This window comes from Sebastes umbrosus, chromosome 21 (assembly GCF_015220745.1).
Source record: "Sebastes umbrosus isolate fSebUmb1 chromosome 21, fSebUmb1.pri, whole genome shotgun sequence".
Classification (NCBI taxonomy): domain Eukaryota; kingdom Metazoa; phylum Chordata; class Actinopteri; order Perciformes; family Sebastidae; genus Sebastes; species Sebastes umbrosus.
The window spans coordinates 8504348-8520148 of NC_051289.1; the positions used below are offsets into that span (position 1 = coordinate 8504348).

Below are 15801 nucleotides of genomic sequence, written 5' to 3' on the forward strand. Positions count from 1 at the left end.
ATATGTTTATCGTCCCCTGCCATCTTACAGGAGAAGCTCTCCATCCTGCAGGGAAAAGACAATATAAATAAATAATATAATACAGTGAGACCAATATTCATGTGCTAAATGAAACAAGAGTGCTGTAACCATAATGGAAGAGATTTCAGATGAGTGAAAATGTTGCCAAATCCCTTAAGATTACTTTAATAGCCCATTAGGCTCAAACACACTATTACACAACATATCAAATACAAAAAAAAACCTGAACCATTTCTGTTTACCAAATTTACCACTCTATCCGATGCAGACTACATTTCTTTATTTTGGTGCTATTCGCCTCTTTAACTTACACACACTGGCTTTACCACTTTTAATGTTATCTTACATTTGGCTAATAGTGCACTCTCTGCAGCTTTATTATTTTGGGAAAATACAATTATCAGTATTCATAATTATTATTATTATTATTAGTGCCTCTGGGTCTCTATACTTTGTGGCACATGGTATTTTTTTTTTTACATAAAAGAGGAAAAAGGGTGAATTGTGCAGCCCCAAGCATAGAAGTTTACAGCTTTTACCTTGATCTCACAAAGCAAGGGAACTGATATTTATACGGTCAGTGTTGTGGTGTCCAGTCTGAGTCATGTACTGTATTTCAGTTTTGTTTTCAATAAAAGTTTCTTTTGAAATTTGAGCCTCAATTGATAGTTTATTTTTCAGCATATTTGAAATAAAAATAAAAAAAAACAAAAAGTAAAAAGAATACTACACATATACTTACAAGATTCCCGCCATCGTTCCTATAGAAAAATGCCAAACAAGGTGATTTTAGTGATTATTTACCTTTTTCAAGATAGATTGGTGTAAAAAGAATAACATGTATACAGCTGTCCACTTCACCACAACACAAAAAAAACACTCAAATGTAATCTGTGAACAAACCAATTTAAAAACCGGACCATTCATTGTATTTTCTGACTTTTAACGTCTCACATTAAAAGCCTTGTTGGGGGTCGAGAGGCATCGCCATGGCAACACCCGTCATCTGGTCCTGCATGATCCGTGACTGGTCAGCAGCTACGACTGAATAACAACATCAATGAAATCAAACGGACCAACTTTCATGTCTGAACTGACTCGGTGTGATGTAAAACAGCACTTGAAGGTTTTGTCAGACTCTTAGCAACGTCTTCATTTACATTTTTACAAAAAGCAGCGATTACAAATAAAATGTTTCCAACAAATGGGAGACAATCTCAGTTAACTTACACATGTACTTACCTGCTTGGGCCAGGATTCCTGCCATCTCTCCACTAGAAAGAAAACGCTAAACAAGGTGATTTTAGTGATTATTTACCGTTTTCAAAGATAAGAACCAAAGCTAAGTATGATTCAAACAGTTTATTCACATCTGTAATATATCTGCCAATCAAACGAAGCACAGAGCAGTCAAGAAAAAGACACAACTCCTAACCACTTTTAAGGAACGTAAAAGGAGCTTTTCTAAAAAACAATGTACAACATGTCAGCCATTTTACTGTAATGTTTTTTCCTCTAAATTGTACTATACATTCACTTTCAATGAAGCCTTTGCACTGAGGTAATGAGCAAAGAAAAACACTGGCAAGACAAGACGTTTAGAAACGGGGGGTTAACTGGGAATAGATTAAGGGGAGAGTGAAAAAAAAATGCTGGATTTAAATGACGTATAAAATGAATCATTGAACAGGATAACGGTGGATTGAAACAAAACAATGGGACCTTTGTTAAACGCTGATGTTTTCTAAGCTGCAACCCAGGTGCCAACAGTTTCCTTGGCCGTGCCCTACTGTCAAAACTACAGACGAGCGTTCGCAGTAATAAGATTCAATAATATAAGTTTCAGTTATAAATGCAGCGGTTTAAAATGTCAAACTCAGTGCTGAAAAAGTCCTCACAGTAACGTCACTGTCACACGTAAAAAGCAACACACATAAATAGCAAATAATGAAACAACAGATGAGTTCTCCGCTGATCGGTAAGTTAGTCTTAACGGACCCTGCCCGGCCAATTCCCTGGTAGGAATATCATCAAGTCTTAATCTGTCTGGTTTCATTGATGCTGGTGTTTTCTGGACTCCTCTTTTGTGACATCGTTTGCAAGAAACTCCGCTCGCTCGCAGTCTTTGTTGGCCACTCATCCATTACAAGACCTTCTTCTTCTCAAGTGTCCATGAAGGGGTCTTTTTGGAAATGTGGCAGGTGTAGAGAAGCCCATATATATGTGTGTGTGCTTGGGGTCAAAATCCATACTGGAGAAAGAAGGAGCGTTCAAGCTACCGCGGGGTCTTTAAAAAATGTCCACCAGCTCACGGTACACAGTTCACTGCCAGCAGAAGAGAAGGCTTCAAACATGCATTGGTCTAAAGCGTGAAAATGGCTTTGGATGATGCAGCAAAATCCAGAAAAACAACAACAAAAAAGGTACATGGGGTGAAAAATGAGAGGAGGAGGAGGAAAAGCCTAGATATTCTTTGGCTGAGGCGTGTCCATCTGGGAAATTCACACGCACAGAGCTCTGGGGAACCTGGGAGAAGAAAAGAATACAAATTAAAATGTGTCTTCCATTACAGAAGAACTGCATTAGCACAAGAAATCTGTAATAATATTAGTTAAATTCCTCCTGTATCCTTTCTGTTTACACCATAAAGAAGCCACATCAATCATCTCAATATTGTAAACCATAATAGACGTACCGGTCCTCAGTGAAGCCGTCCATTTCCTCCTCGTCATCCAGCTCCATGTTCAGCTCATTATCAAGACAATCACTGCCATAGCCACTCAAGACACTGCAGGTATGAAATATTTTACACGATCACATGTATGCACAACTTTTGTTAGATTAGACCTGTCATTAGGGATGGGCGATATAACGGTATACACCATACAACGGTAGAAATGTGACCACAGGTAGAGATTTGGCAATATCGTTTCCACCAGGAGGACTCATCCCAACCAACTCAAGACGAGGAACAACTCTGGGTACATGATTACCAGACATTTGCACTTTGTAGTTTATTTTGACAGTGTATTGTCAGCTTTCTTAAATGAAAGATGAGCAAATCCTGTAGGAAAAGTTAAGTCTTTTTCTCTTTTGCTATACAAAAATATAATTTTTAATACCACTGATTGAAGTCAGGCTGGTATTTATTTGCACCCGTTATCCTTAAAACATCCAACATTTGAAATTATTGTTCTCAGGAACCATAAAGCTTCCTTATTTAAATAATTTTTGTTTGACTTTTTGAGTCCGTGTTGTCTCATGTGAGGCAGTGGTTTTTGTTTTGCAGGGACGTTCCAATTAAAAAAAAGAAAATAATCAAATGTGATGAGGTATGGTGTCGGTATTCTAAACCATGACATTTATTTGTTTGCACAATAAAACAAAGTGTCAGAGATGTAACAACAAAAGAAAAGAAGCAAGTTGTGCGGGTGACATTAAAAAAACACATCAGCCCTTATAGAAGGAATCTCATCCCAATTAGCATTATAAGAAAATACAAAAGTCATATCATCAAGAAAAGTAAACAAACATGCAAAAATAAAATCCAAAATCAAATGGAAAGTTAGCAACACAAATCAAGAAAGAAGAATTTACAGAACAATTACTGTATTGTGATATAAAAGTACAAATACCGTGATAGATTTTGACCATATCGCCCACCCTTACCGGTCATCTTTTGGAAACGACTATACAACTCTTGATAAATGACTATTTCCAATATTTCTGCATGTGCATTTGAAGGTTGTTTTTATTTAAATGTTATCTGATGTTATTTGCTGCCCTTGGAGATCGATAAACTATGTACAATATAAATAGCATATATTTAAGTATGCTGAGATGCTAATAAGTGTTTGAGGGTGCTGCAGCTGCTGACCTGACGGAGCGACACGTCAAGAATACAATCCTCTTCAGTTTCTTGTTGTAGAAGAAGTAGTTGAAGGACCAGAGGCTCCCCTCTTCACCAAAAGGGTCCGAGTCCAGATCAGGGTTGTAGCTGAGAACAAACATTGAGACAAATTTAGCTTAAAAATGGCTGAACTCGACACCAAAAAGATTCTCAGCAGCATACAGTATCTGCTTATATAATACACACACACATGCCTACCTGTAAATGTCACAGCTCTGCAGGTTAATCTCCTGGTCGATGGCGTTCCACAGCTCCGGCCCCAGAGAGTTGAACTCCTCTCCCACAGCTGAGAACAAGCTGCTGTTTACTGCATTAGCCACCTGGAGAGAAGTCATAGTCAAATAATTAATTTCATAAAAGATAGTTCATGTTATATATCTGTGACAATAAAAAATATCAGCGGTGCTTCAGAGGGCGGACTCGGCTACAGAGGAGCATACTAACCCAGTTGGCGCTGGGCTCTCGGCTGAACTCGTGGGCCCGCGCGGCGCTGAAGTCGTAGTCCGGCCTGAAGGACTCGTTGAGCGTTGTGATGAGGTAGAAAAGAGTCTTCCTGCAACACTTGTCACTCAAAGGGTTCTCCCCGTCCTCACTGCTCTTCCCCATTCTGGACGGAAAAATAAGAAAAATGCTTAATTATCTTATCTAACTATTTGATTAAGCACCCTTGTGTTCTTCTGATAAGAAACCACCCTCTGCTGTATCCTTCATTGTAGACTGCAGTACTCACTGTGAAGGGCTGGTGGCGTTGGTGGACTGAGGAGGAGAGAGGGCCTCCAGGACGTGTGGCTCCCCCTCCTGACAGAACTGCTTGAACATATGTTTATCGTCCCCTGCCATCTTACAGGAGTAGCTCTCCATCCTGCAGGGAGAAGACAATATGAATAAATAATATAATACTGTGCCAGTATTCATGTGCTAAATGAAACAAGAGTGCTGTAACCATAATGGAAGAGATTTCAGATGAGTGAAAATGTTGCCAAATCCCTTAAGATTACTTTAATAGCCCATTAGGCTCAAACACACTATTACACAACATATTTGGGGCACTTCAAGGTATTTAAATACATTTCATCAAATACAAAAAAAAACCTGAACCATGTCTGTTAACCAAATGTACCTCTCTAGCCACAGATATTACGGACAAATAAAAATAAATAGGACATTATATAAAATATTAAAGAAAACCAGCAGAGATAGAGACTACATTTCTTTATTTTGGTGCTATTCAGCCATTTAACTTACAATTTTCAGATCTGATTTGGTATTAAAATATTAAAGGATTCACAGAGTGCAAAAAAAAAAAAACTGGGCTGCAAGATCTCTATAACCTTTGTTTGACAACAAGACAGCCCTCGTCTTTCCAGTGAGAGACATATCTGCACAAACATCTGACAAGAACAAGTCTGTGCTAAAAAATGTCCTACATTCTCTTTTCATGCTTCTGGGCCAGACGCCACTGTTTACAGATATGCGAGTGGAGCAGACTGGTGTGCGGTTGTTTATTTTTCCTCCTCTAACCTTATGGGTTATGCAAGAGCAAAGGTTGTGCAATTTAAGATGGAAGGCCTACTGAGACCCTCACTGGCCTTGCCAGCCTAATTATAGGGACATTAGGTGGCAACGAACGAATACCACAGTGGAAATAACTGCCCTGGTTTTCCATACACAACACAGCTGACCCGCCGACACAACACCGAGGGTAACCAGATGACGGAGCAGACACTGGAGCCGAGTGAAGATTAGAATCACTTAAGGTTATTACAGAAGCTCTGCTAACATCTGTACACAACGCTAACAGCAGCTTGCTTACATATTATTCATGTGTTTTAATGTATTTCGTTATTATTGGACCAGTTATTTATGTCCTTCTATTATTATATTGGGGTTCCTTCTTTTTTGCACCAAACAACTGACCTTTACACGGAGCACCAGCTCTTTTAAGTTTATTTTTATGTATTTTTTGCAGCACTGTGCAACTTTTCTTTAGTGCAGTACATTATTAACGTTTTGGGTTTTATTACATTTCCATGTGTCAAAATCAAAAGCTCATCTGTAGAAAATATAAATCTGCTAGAAGCCCTGTTGGGTACATATTTAGTTAAAGCCTGCAGCTTTAAAGTCCTGCTGCTATGATGGACTGCCTCACTAATCCACTAAGCAGCCTTGGCAGCTCCAGCAGCACTCAGCTATCATGCAGTATTATTGTATGTGTGCATGTACACATACGCTCCAATAACACTGTTCACAACGCTCTCCAAATAGCCACAGAGTGGTGCGAAAGGACAAGACACCATATTGTGCGTCACTCCAGGTCACAACCAGTAGAGACGCTCAGTTTCACCACCCACACTCAAAACCCTGCGAACAGACTGGGCGGCATAACTCCACAGCCCACTGCCCTTTATGTAACTGCACTGTCACTGAAACTGCAAGCCTGCTGAAGGCCTTACCTCACCTTTGCTAAGTGAAAAACATGCACTGTCAGTTACATATTAACTTTCAGTATAAGCTCTGAGCGTAGGCGTTTTAGGTTAGTTGTCGGCTATCACAATGTTGCATAACATGCAGGTACTTTGCTCTACTACCTCTCTTTAAGAGCAGAGTGTTCTTTGAAGCAGCAGCCACACCTTTCATACACTCAATCCATGTTTAGTGACCTCAAACCAGACACGGTTTTTCCTGTATAAGGAAAACTGCAGTCAAGGTTGACTCCAGTGGCTTTTACTTTGGTTTAAACACAAAGTCTAATGTCTGGCTGTTGTGTTGATGCTCTTGTTGGGCGGGAAATTCTGCATTACTGAAATAGAAGCAGGAAACTACAGGTGACCTGTGCATGCTTCTCCTAAGTAACTAATGAGTGTTTGTTTTGTATGTGTAATATGGAGATTTTTATCCCCAAGTCTGCTTTCAAAAACTCGATTATGGGCATTGTGACTGATACATGCAGCTGTTTCCCGACCAAATTATATTCCCTAAACTTTGTCTGTCTGCTGCGTACTGTTGTCCCATACATGTTTATGTTGTCTGGCTGCTGCTGTGTTGCTCTGCTTGTTTGTCCTAATGCTTACATATGCTACTCTGGATCTGTTGTTGTATTTCCTGATACTGTTTGTCTGGTGTTGTCTGTTGATTGTTTTTCTCTCTGCATTTTCTTTTACGTAATGCTTGTTGCCATATGTAATGCTTGTTGTCATATCTAATGCTTGTCATGTATGCTAGTTCTATTCTTTAAACTATTGATTATTTCTTTTTACCCCCTTCCATCAAGAGGCTTTGCCTTTTGCCAGGCCGCCATTGTAAATAAGACTTTGTTTTTAGTCGACTTGCCTGGTTAAATAAAAAAAGAAAAAAAACAGCTGAAGTTTGTGTGGTCTCAGCGCAGCGGACACCTTTGGAAATAATGTACTAAAAAGTCTGTAAAGACCCTATTTATTACCAGACATTAACACTTCTATTTGTTCCTGTAAACGTGTAACAATATGTAGGTCAGTAGAGGGCTCAGTTGTTCGTGTCGCAATACAAGCTACGTCTACGGCCCTTACCTGCCAAGGATGCGGGACTCTCCTGTTTCGACACACAGCCGGGAGCTGAGGGCTTCAAAGCTGGAGCTTTCCAACAGTTTCATTGCGATCTGTTAAAAAACAAAAAGCAAAACAAAGTTAATGTTAGTCAACTGCCACATTAGGAGACTAGCATTATTGTTGACTTTTTTTATAGTGATGGTCAGGAACCAAGCCAACTTTCCTGCATTTTATTAATGAATTCAAACAATATAGCACCATCTTAAAGAATGTTATGATGTACTGTGTTTGTATGCATTTCATTGTTTTTATTTGATTGTTTTCCACTGTTTGGTTAGGTTTTTCTGCACATTTTGTGTACTTCTTGTTGTTGTATTTTTAAAATTATGTTAGTTTCGATCTTTCTTCCTTTTTTGTTATTGTTTTTTTTCTCCTGGGGTTGGGGGGAGGTCCCTTGTATAAGCCTGTGGCTTCTTGACCTCTCCTGACACATTTCTTGTTTTATTTTCATTGACTGGATTTTGTGCAGTTTTATATATGTGCAAATAAATAACAAATAAATTCTTGCATTATGTAATGTATATGTAATTATTTTGATTAATAATATGATTTATATAACAAACTCTTAGCACCATCTTACCCAATGTTAAAAACATAAAAGCCATTAAGACCTTCAAGTTATTCAATTAATATAATGTATAAAAAAAATTCTGGCATTATGAAATTATTTTAGTTTTTTTAAATTGTATTTGCATCTGTTTGTACCTCAGTAAATCTGCATTTGTTCAATAAAGAAAACATTAAAGCTGCTATTTTAACATACTGTAAATATAATATGATATATATGACAAATTCGGTCATTATGAAATGTATATATAATTATTTTTAATAATACTATGATGTATATATCAAACTCTGGCATTATGAAATGTGTATATAATTATTTTTAATAATAATATGATGTATATATATAAAACTCTGGCATTATGAAATGCATATATAATGATTTTTTTCCCCCCAATTGCATATGGATCTGATACCTCAGTAAATCTGCACGTGTTCAATAAAGACATAAATAAAGAACTAACTAAAGCATTTTTTCAAAAAAAAGAAAAGAAAAAAGCTGCTTAATTTAACATACAAACAATAACAGTACCAAGGTTACGTTTGCTATGTTCGTTCAAAGTCAAATTTACCTAATTAAGTCAGTAAATAAATTATATTATCCTAAAACTGGCAGCTGCTGTCAACATAAATAATTAACACATTATGACATGTATATGTAATGATTCTTAATAATAATAATAATAATAAGATTTATATAACAAACTCTTAGCACCATCTTACCCAATGTTAAATAAATATAATATGATGTATAGAACAAATTCTGGCATTATAAAATGTATATGTAATATTTTTGGGGGTTTGTTCCATTGTATATGCATATTATGTTTGTACCTCAGTAAATCTGCATGTATTCAATAAAGAAAGCATTATTTCCAAAAAAGAAATGAAATGTATATGTAATGATTCTTAATAATAATAATAATAATAATAATAATAATGATTTATATAACAAACTCTTAGCACCATCTTACTCAATGTTATAAACATAAACCATTAAGAACTTTAAGTTATTGAATAAATATAACATGATGTATATATCAAACTCTGGCATTATGAAATGTATACAAAATTATTATTTATTTTTTCCAATTGTACATGCATCTGTTTGTACCTCAGTAAATGTGCATGTGTTTAATAAAGATATAAATAAAGAACTAAAGAAAGCATTATTTCAACAAAAAAGAAAGAAAAAATATGCTTAATTTAACATACTGTAAATGTAAAACTTATAACAGTACCAAGGTTATATTTGATGCATAACTAACCCAATTAAGTCAGTAAATCAATAATATTATCCTAAAACTGGCAAGAAAAACAAACAACTGCTGTCAACATAAATAATGAGACTACAGCGCCCCGTGAGGGACAATTTCTAGGTCAAACACAATTTCCTCTTTCTGCCCCTCCCCCACCCTGTATAAATCCTCTTCCTGGTTCAGCACATCGATGTTAACATACAATATCACTCACCTAGCAGTATTTTCCAGCAGAAAAAGACCAAGTTGAACAGTCAAAACACTCGTCTTCTTCACCCCAAATAGCGACTCTTGCGACGCAAAAAAAGATTCGCTTTTTGTTGACGCTAATGTTAGCTATCTAGCTTGCTTATTATCTGCGTTTATTTCCTTCTTCAGCGGAGTAACTTTAATTCCTACTCGTCTTTAAGCATCTTACACAAGCACTCGGTCGAGGATGCGTTATTCTGAGGCCTTTTAAATTTATAGAAAAACTGCTTTTGCCGATTAAATGCGATGAGATTAAATCCAGAGACTGTTGTCGTCCGTCGGAGTCTGTCTGCAGCGGCATCCCTTTATACGACCTGATTACACAAAGAAAAGCTCGTTATTTAGCTAAATCAAGTCGCTTTTTTTATAAGCGACTCGATCAGAGAAGTAGTTAACTAACTAGCCGAGCTACCAAGCCGAATAAATTACCAAAAACTGGGTCAAGGAAGTCTGCAAATCGTCGTCAACGACACATCTACTCTGATGAAAACAACGGAGTGTGGTAACCAAGCCCCTTTTCCTGTTTATATACGCTACGGATAACGGATACGCCCACTTTAGTAAAGCGCTCTCCTGATTGGCTGTTCGTATAAATGACAGCTAATGTGATTGGTTAAATTTATATATGCTTGACAACGTACACGCCCACTTTTAGTAAAGCCCTCTCCTGATTGGCTGGGCATTTAAATGACAGCTAATGTGATTGGTTGAATCTTGCTCTGTCAATTCCTAGGCCAGATCTGTGTCAAATGTCTTGACTGCTTATCGCAACGCAGCAGCTGAAACCAAACAAGAACTGCAACATTCAGAGTTGTTTTTGTTTGTATTTAAGATATGCATGTTCACTACCACAACCATACACTTCCATGCAACACACACACACACACACACACACACACACACACACACTTACTTGTCTTTTTTGATATATTTACTGTATTGTTATTGTTGTTGTTATATATATCTTGTCCTAATTGTTTTGTTATCACTATTATGTAGTCATATTATTTCTTTATATTAATCTTGTCTCTAGGTGGAGGCTTCAGATAAGCCCAGTGGGTTTTTTGCCTCTTCCTGCACTGTATATTATTCATTTATTTTTTTGTTATGTTGTATAGTCTTAAATTGTGCAAAACAAATAAACAATAAACTATTCATATCTGTCTAGGATTTGGAACAAGCATTTGGAACCATTATAATACTTATAAATACGTATAAATGCATGTATTCTCAGTCTTGCTTTGCATAAAATGATAAGATAAGATAAGATATTCCTTTATTAGACCCGCAGTGGGGAAATTTGCAGTGTACAGCAGCAAAGGGGATAGTGCAAAAAACAAGATGCATCAGCTAACAGTAAAAAAAGAGCTAAATAAAGTGAAACAAAATATGAACCATTTAAATAGAAGGAAGTATAACAATAGGAGCAGTATATACACTACTGACAATAAACAGACTATTAACAAAATTGCACAAGTGGAAAATGATATTGCACAGTGAGAATGAAATGTTATTCCACCTGAAAATATCATGTTATTGTCAGTTTTTGGTGTGTAAGTGAGTGTCAGTGGTCTACTGGGAACAGTGCTGGTTGTAGAGTCTGACAGCTGCAGGAAGGAAGGACCTGAAACGTAATTTAACATAACAACAACATAATTTGTTCTGGATCTTCATTATTCAATGATCCAAATATTGTCTTTGCACACCAGTTTTCTAGATTTTATTTGTTGGTTTTGAGATTTCATCTATTTTAAACCTGTGTGTTGTCCAATTGTATTGCTTGCTTCTGTTATTGAATTGTAAAACACCCCACACTGCACTAAATTACACAAAATGTGCTGACTGATTTAATTAAAGTCTTAGCCTCAAGCATGCAGCAACAGCATAATGACCTGACGAAATAACACCCATAAAAAACAGAATAGCAGATTAGGCCCCAGTGAAAACTGTTGTATTGCCCTTCCATATTCACATAGCTCCTTGTTGTAAGAGAAAATAAAATATTGTTTAATATTATTTGTCGGCCCAGTGGCCTAATGGATAAGGCATCAGCCTCCGGAGCTGGGGATTGTGGGTTCAAGTCCCACCTGGGTCGTGCAACACTATGTGTGATGACATGGTTTATAATGCAGTAGGATTAAGTCCCAGCAGACATACAACTGTGTAGTCACAAAAACACCACCTTGCAGTTAAAATGGATTGAAATGCTGTGATAACCATGTGCACCACATTTTAATAGAACCTGACAAATGAAGAAGCAAAGTTTAACATTTCAACAGAACATTTTATTGACAGAAATACAAATGGCAATCAGAAATCTTCTGGCATTGGTTTATCAGGTCTGTGTGATATAGTCAGAGACATTTTCCAGGCCTGTGCATTCATTGTCCAGGTACTCCAGGATCATATTACCCCCATTGTACAGAGGAGTTTCTGGGTGAGCCAGCAGCGAGAGCAGAGTGTCGTCCATCCGGAGAGCCTCACCTGTCTGAGGATGACATAACCGCAGCTTCTACAAATGGAGAGGAGAGAGACGCACTGTTAAGACTTCTTCAAGAAATTTACACTATGCTGTGCTTTTTTCCCAGGAATATTTAAATGCAAGTTTACAAATTAATTACATGTGGAAGAAAACATGACCTCTTAGATTAAAATATGGAATACCTTTGTATTTTGAGATGAAACCTATATTTTGTGTTGAAAATTAATTGAAGCATCACTAAGAAACTTCACATGTTATTGGCTATTAACTGCAAGTGTAGGTAACCGCGAGAAAAAGTGTGAATACACAGATATTATGTACTGCTTACGGCTGTAACCCTTTTGACATGCCAAACATTACATGCATAACACTGCTTAATCCAGCTTCTGGTAAACAGAGTTGTCTCCTGCGGCTAACACCTGCATTTCATGTGTGCAAACAAGGTTGATCTATATATGAGCTTTACTGTTGACAATATTCTTCTTTTATCTTATTTTAAGAAGTGGATGTTATGAAAAAGACAAGAAAGGATAGTCTAAGAAACAAAAAAAATAGGCTGAAAGGTGAGGGAAGCAGATCAGATAAGTGACTGTACTCTTGCTATCTGTTACCTTAGCTGTCAGTACATTGTTGTTGTTCTTGAGGCTAGCTAGAGAGGCTGCATAATCCACCACTTTCCCCACACTCCATTTGGAACAGAAGAACATGGGTTGGCTGGCGTCTTTGGATTCCTTAGGAAGATAAACCTGAAAATAGGATCTTTCTGTCTGGAAGGCCAAGAAAGGAGAGGAAGTGGACAAAATAATACATAAAGGTTACACTGTAGATAATATCAATAGGAAAATGTATTATCACAATACTACAAACAAGACAGCTATAGGACTTTACCTGTGGCAGCCCCTTGTCTCCTGCAGCATGCAGCTTCAGTTTCATTAATGCTACCTTAGCTGCAGTTGCACTGTTCTTTGCTCCTCTGCGCCCTTTACTTTTAGATAAGTCCTTTGACTCTGAGTAGCCAAAAGAGAGTGACAAACATAATCCAAATGTAAGTAGGTTGAAGAACACAAACAGATTTACATTAGTTATGAAAAGATGAGAGCATTTTGCTCAACACTGATCCCATGTGGACAAATAAGGAATCACAGAAGGAATTCTGTCAAAATAGCAAATACTAGAGACTACACTGTAACTGACCAACAATCTTTTGCACCAGCTCTTTTGTGGCTGCCATTCGAGGCTTTTGGACCTCCAACTTCTCACACTTGTGATCATCTTGATGACGATGGCTATAAAGCAAGAACAAGAGAAATATGTACCTTTCAGTTTAGCGGTTTCATTGATAAGATAGTAATATACTGTACATAATGAGGCTTCTGTATGAAGTATATGAGCTGAGATGTACTGTACAGATTAACACAAAGTATGTTGATTTATAAAAAAGGTTAAAGAAAAAGAGAAGAAACTGTAAACTTACGCCAAACAGAAATGTTTTTCACAATGCGGACATATCACCGGCAACAATTCTTTTCCCTTGCAGTCTTGAAATGAACATGGATAGCTTGTGCTGCCTCCCACGGTCTGTGTTTCCTTTTTCACTGGCTCCTGGAGAAAGTCAAAGGAAATATTAAAACAATCCAGCCAGTATCTAAGGAACTAAGGAACAGAGCAACATGTTCCAGTAGTAATCTTATCAAAGAAGGACATTGGGAATATGTAATCAACAACATGGTGTACCTCACACCGTGAACATGAATGGGCCTCTCTGCTTCTGTGCTCAAGGCTGTAAGAAACAAAAAGATTTTTCATCAAAAATAAAACATGTGGAGGTGAAAAGTATTGTTCAGAGCAAAATAGTTTTCCTATATCCACAAACATTTTTTTTAGAATAACTCCTTTATCACTTAGAGTACAGGATCTGAATACTTCCTCTAACTTTAGACATTTCTTTCCTTTGGGTGATGGTGACTTCTTACCAGAAAACACCACGGCAGAGATTACAAGCAAATGGAAGGAAATCTGAAAGAATAACATGGAGAACAAATTCAGCAAACTGCAAAACAAAGACACCTCATTGCCAATTCTGTCAATACTATGACACTATCAGTCTATGCCAGGGGTCAGCAACCTTTACTATCAAAAGAGACATTTTAGGCAAAATAATAAAAAGAAATCTGTCTGGAGCTGCAAAACATTTGAGCATTGTGATGAAGATAACACATCTTATAGTCTAAGTATATAGTATATAAGTATAATTTAGGGAGGGCCAAAGAGACAATGTACTACAGAGTGTTAGGGCCACATTGAGGGAAAAAAACATCTGAGATTTACCGAATTAAGTCAGAATATTACAAGAAAAAAGTTGTAACATTAAGAGAAAAAAGTTGTAATATTATGAGAAAAAAGTCATAATATTACTAGAAAAAAAGTCTTAATATTACAATAATAAAGTCATAATATTACGAGAATAAAAGTCTTAATATTACAAAAATAAAGTCATAATATTACGAGAATAAAGTCATAATATTACGAGAATAAAGTAATAATATTACGAGAAAAAAGTAATAATATTATGAGAATAAAGTCATAACTTTACGAGAATAAAAGTCTTAATATTACAAAAATAAAGTCATAATATTACGAGAAAAAAAGTCATAATATTATGAGAATAAAGTCATAACTTTACGAGAATAAAAGTCTTAATATAACAAAAATAAAGTCATAATATTACGATAATAAAGTCATAATATTACGAGAAAAAAGAAAATAACACGTAAAATTACTACTTTATAATACTGACTTTATTCTCATAATACTACAACTTTTTTTCTAATAAACTTCTGACTTTATTCTCGTAATATTATGACTTTATTCTTGAAATCTCAGGTTTATTTTTTTCCTCAATGTGGCCCTAATACTCAGTCCTACCATAGACCTACAACAATGATAAATAAAAATGAAAATGTAAACAAAAAGCAGTTATTCATTTCCATGTTTATAAATCCACAGGGAGCCACTGGAGAGGAGCTAAAGAGCAGCAGGTTGCTGACCTTTGACCCTTGACCCCTGACCTATTAGGTAGAAGACGTTAAGGTCTGATAGATATTAGTAACGTTACTCTGCATTGTGGCTGCTACACAGCTAACAGGCTAACCACGCTAAAGAGCTGCTCACTGTGTTTCATATTAACGTCTATGACAGGACAATATCAAACATCAACATCCTTTCTTATTGAAACTCAGGTGGAGATGAAACAGACCTTTCTGACTGCAGGAATCGATCTGACAATGCTTCCCAATGTCTATTTCAGCCATCGGATAGCTAGCCGTTAGCCGTTAGCACGCTACGGAAGTCAACACTTCTTCTTCTTCTTTGGTGTTTATTGGCGGTTGGTGCATTACCGCCACCTACTGGACTGGAGTGTGGAGCAGTAGATTGGCAGGAAAAAAATAAAATAAAATAATAACAATAACATAAATAAATAAAATAAATAAATAATAATTACTAATAATAATAACAATAATACTAATAATAATTAAATTCTCTCCATTATTCCTCTTGCTCTTAAGTAATTAATTAGAAGATTGTGTACTTTCTTAGATGTCTTTCCTAACAGATTCCCCATTGTAATATTTCCATCATCTACTTCTGATAGCAATTCCCTTCTTTCTTCGTCATATTTGTTGCACTCTATAAGAACATGCTTGACAGTTTTCGGTTTTTACAGTGCGTGCA

At 36.5% G+C, this 15801-nt stretch overlaps 2 protein-coding genes, 1 long non-coding RNA gene and 1 other non-coding gene across 4 annotated transcripts; 2 read left to right on the forward strand and 2 right to left on the reverse strand.

The window, feature by feature from the left end:
- Nucleotides 1-231: 231 nt before the first annotated feature.
- LOC119480305 lies at nucleotides 232-1662 on the forward strand. The gene is made up of 2 exons (XR_005204875.1): nucleotides 232-804; nucleotides 854-1662. It is a non-coding gene; the product is annotated as an uncharacterized LOC119480305 (long non-coding RNA).
- On the reverse strand, nucleotides 1369-10088 carry maf1b (MAF1 homolog, negative regulator of RNA polymerase III b). Its single transcript, XM_037756444.1, has 8 exons — nucleotides 9553-10088; nucleotides 7477-7565; nucleotides 4662-4793; nucleotides 4376-4538; nucleotides 4130-4251; nucleotides 3899-4018; nucleotides 2717-2809; nucleotides 1369-2547 (listed from the first exon to the last, which is right to left on the reverse strand). The coding sequence occupies exons 2-8, from the start codon at nucleotides 7557-7559 to the stop codon at nucleotides 2523-2525; spliced, it is 738 nt and encodes a 245-aa protein (XP_037612372.1). The 5' UTR covers nucleotides 7560-7565; nucleotides 9553-10088; the 3' UTR covers nucleotides 1369-2522.
- A 1521-nt stretch (nucleotides 10089-11609) lies between these two features.
- trnar-ccg lies at nucleotides 11610-11682 on the forward strand. Its single transcript has one exon. It is a non-coding gene; the product is annotated as a tRNA-Arg (tRNA).
- A 168-nt stretch (nucleotides 11683-11850) lies between these two features.
- On the reverse strand, nucleotides 11851-15467 carry zfand1 (zinc finger, AN1-type domain 1). The gene is made up of 8 exons (XM_037756207.1): nucleotides 15326-15467; nucleotides 14043-14085; nucleotides 13804-13849; nucleotides 13544-13671; nucleotides 13264-13355; nucleotides 12958-13076; nucleotides 12681-12836; nucleotides 11851-12099 (listed from the first exon to the last, which is right to left on the reverse strand). Exons 1-8 carry the CDS (start codon nucleotides 15378-15380, stop codon nucleotides 11923-11925), a joined length of 816 nt encoding a protein of 271 aa, XP_037612135.1. The 5' UTR covers nucleotides 15381-15467; the 3' UTR covers nucleotides 11851-11922.
- Between the last annotated feature and the right edge of the window lie 334 nt (nucleotides 15468-15801).

Bases quoted from the DNA above. Each gene is read 5' to 3' on its own strand.
- maf1b (XM_037756444.1), bottom strand. From the start codon at position 7,559: ATGAAACTGTTGGAAAGCTCCAGCTTTGAAGCCCTCAGCTCCCGGCTG. The intron at 4,539-4,661 runs GTGAGTACTGCA...TTTTCCGTCCAG, and splicing joins AACGCCACCAGCCCTTCACA to AATGGGGAAGAGCAGTGAGG. The intron at 2,810-3,898 runs GTCAGCAGCTGC...TCATACCTGCAG, and splicing joins TTGACGTGTCGCTCCGTCAG to TGTCTTGAGTGGCTATGGCA.
- zfand1 (XM_037756207.1), bottom strand. From the start codon at position 15,380: ATGGCTGAAATAGACATTGGGAAGCATTGTCAGATCGATTCCTGCAGT. The intron at 13,077-13,263 runs GTCAGTTACAGT...TTGGCTACTCAG, and splicing joins GCTGGTGCAAAAGATTGTTG to AGTCAAAGGACTTATCTAAA. The intron at 12,837-12,957 runs GTAAAGTCCTAT...TTGGCCTTCCAG, and splicing joins GAGACAAGGGGCTGCCACAG to ACAGAAAGATCCTATTTTCA.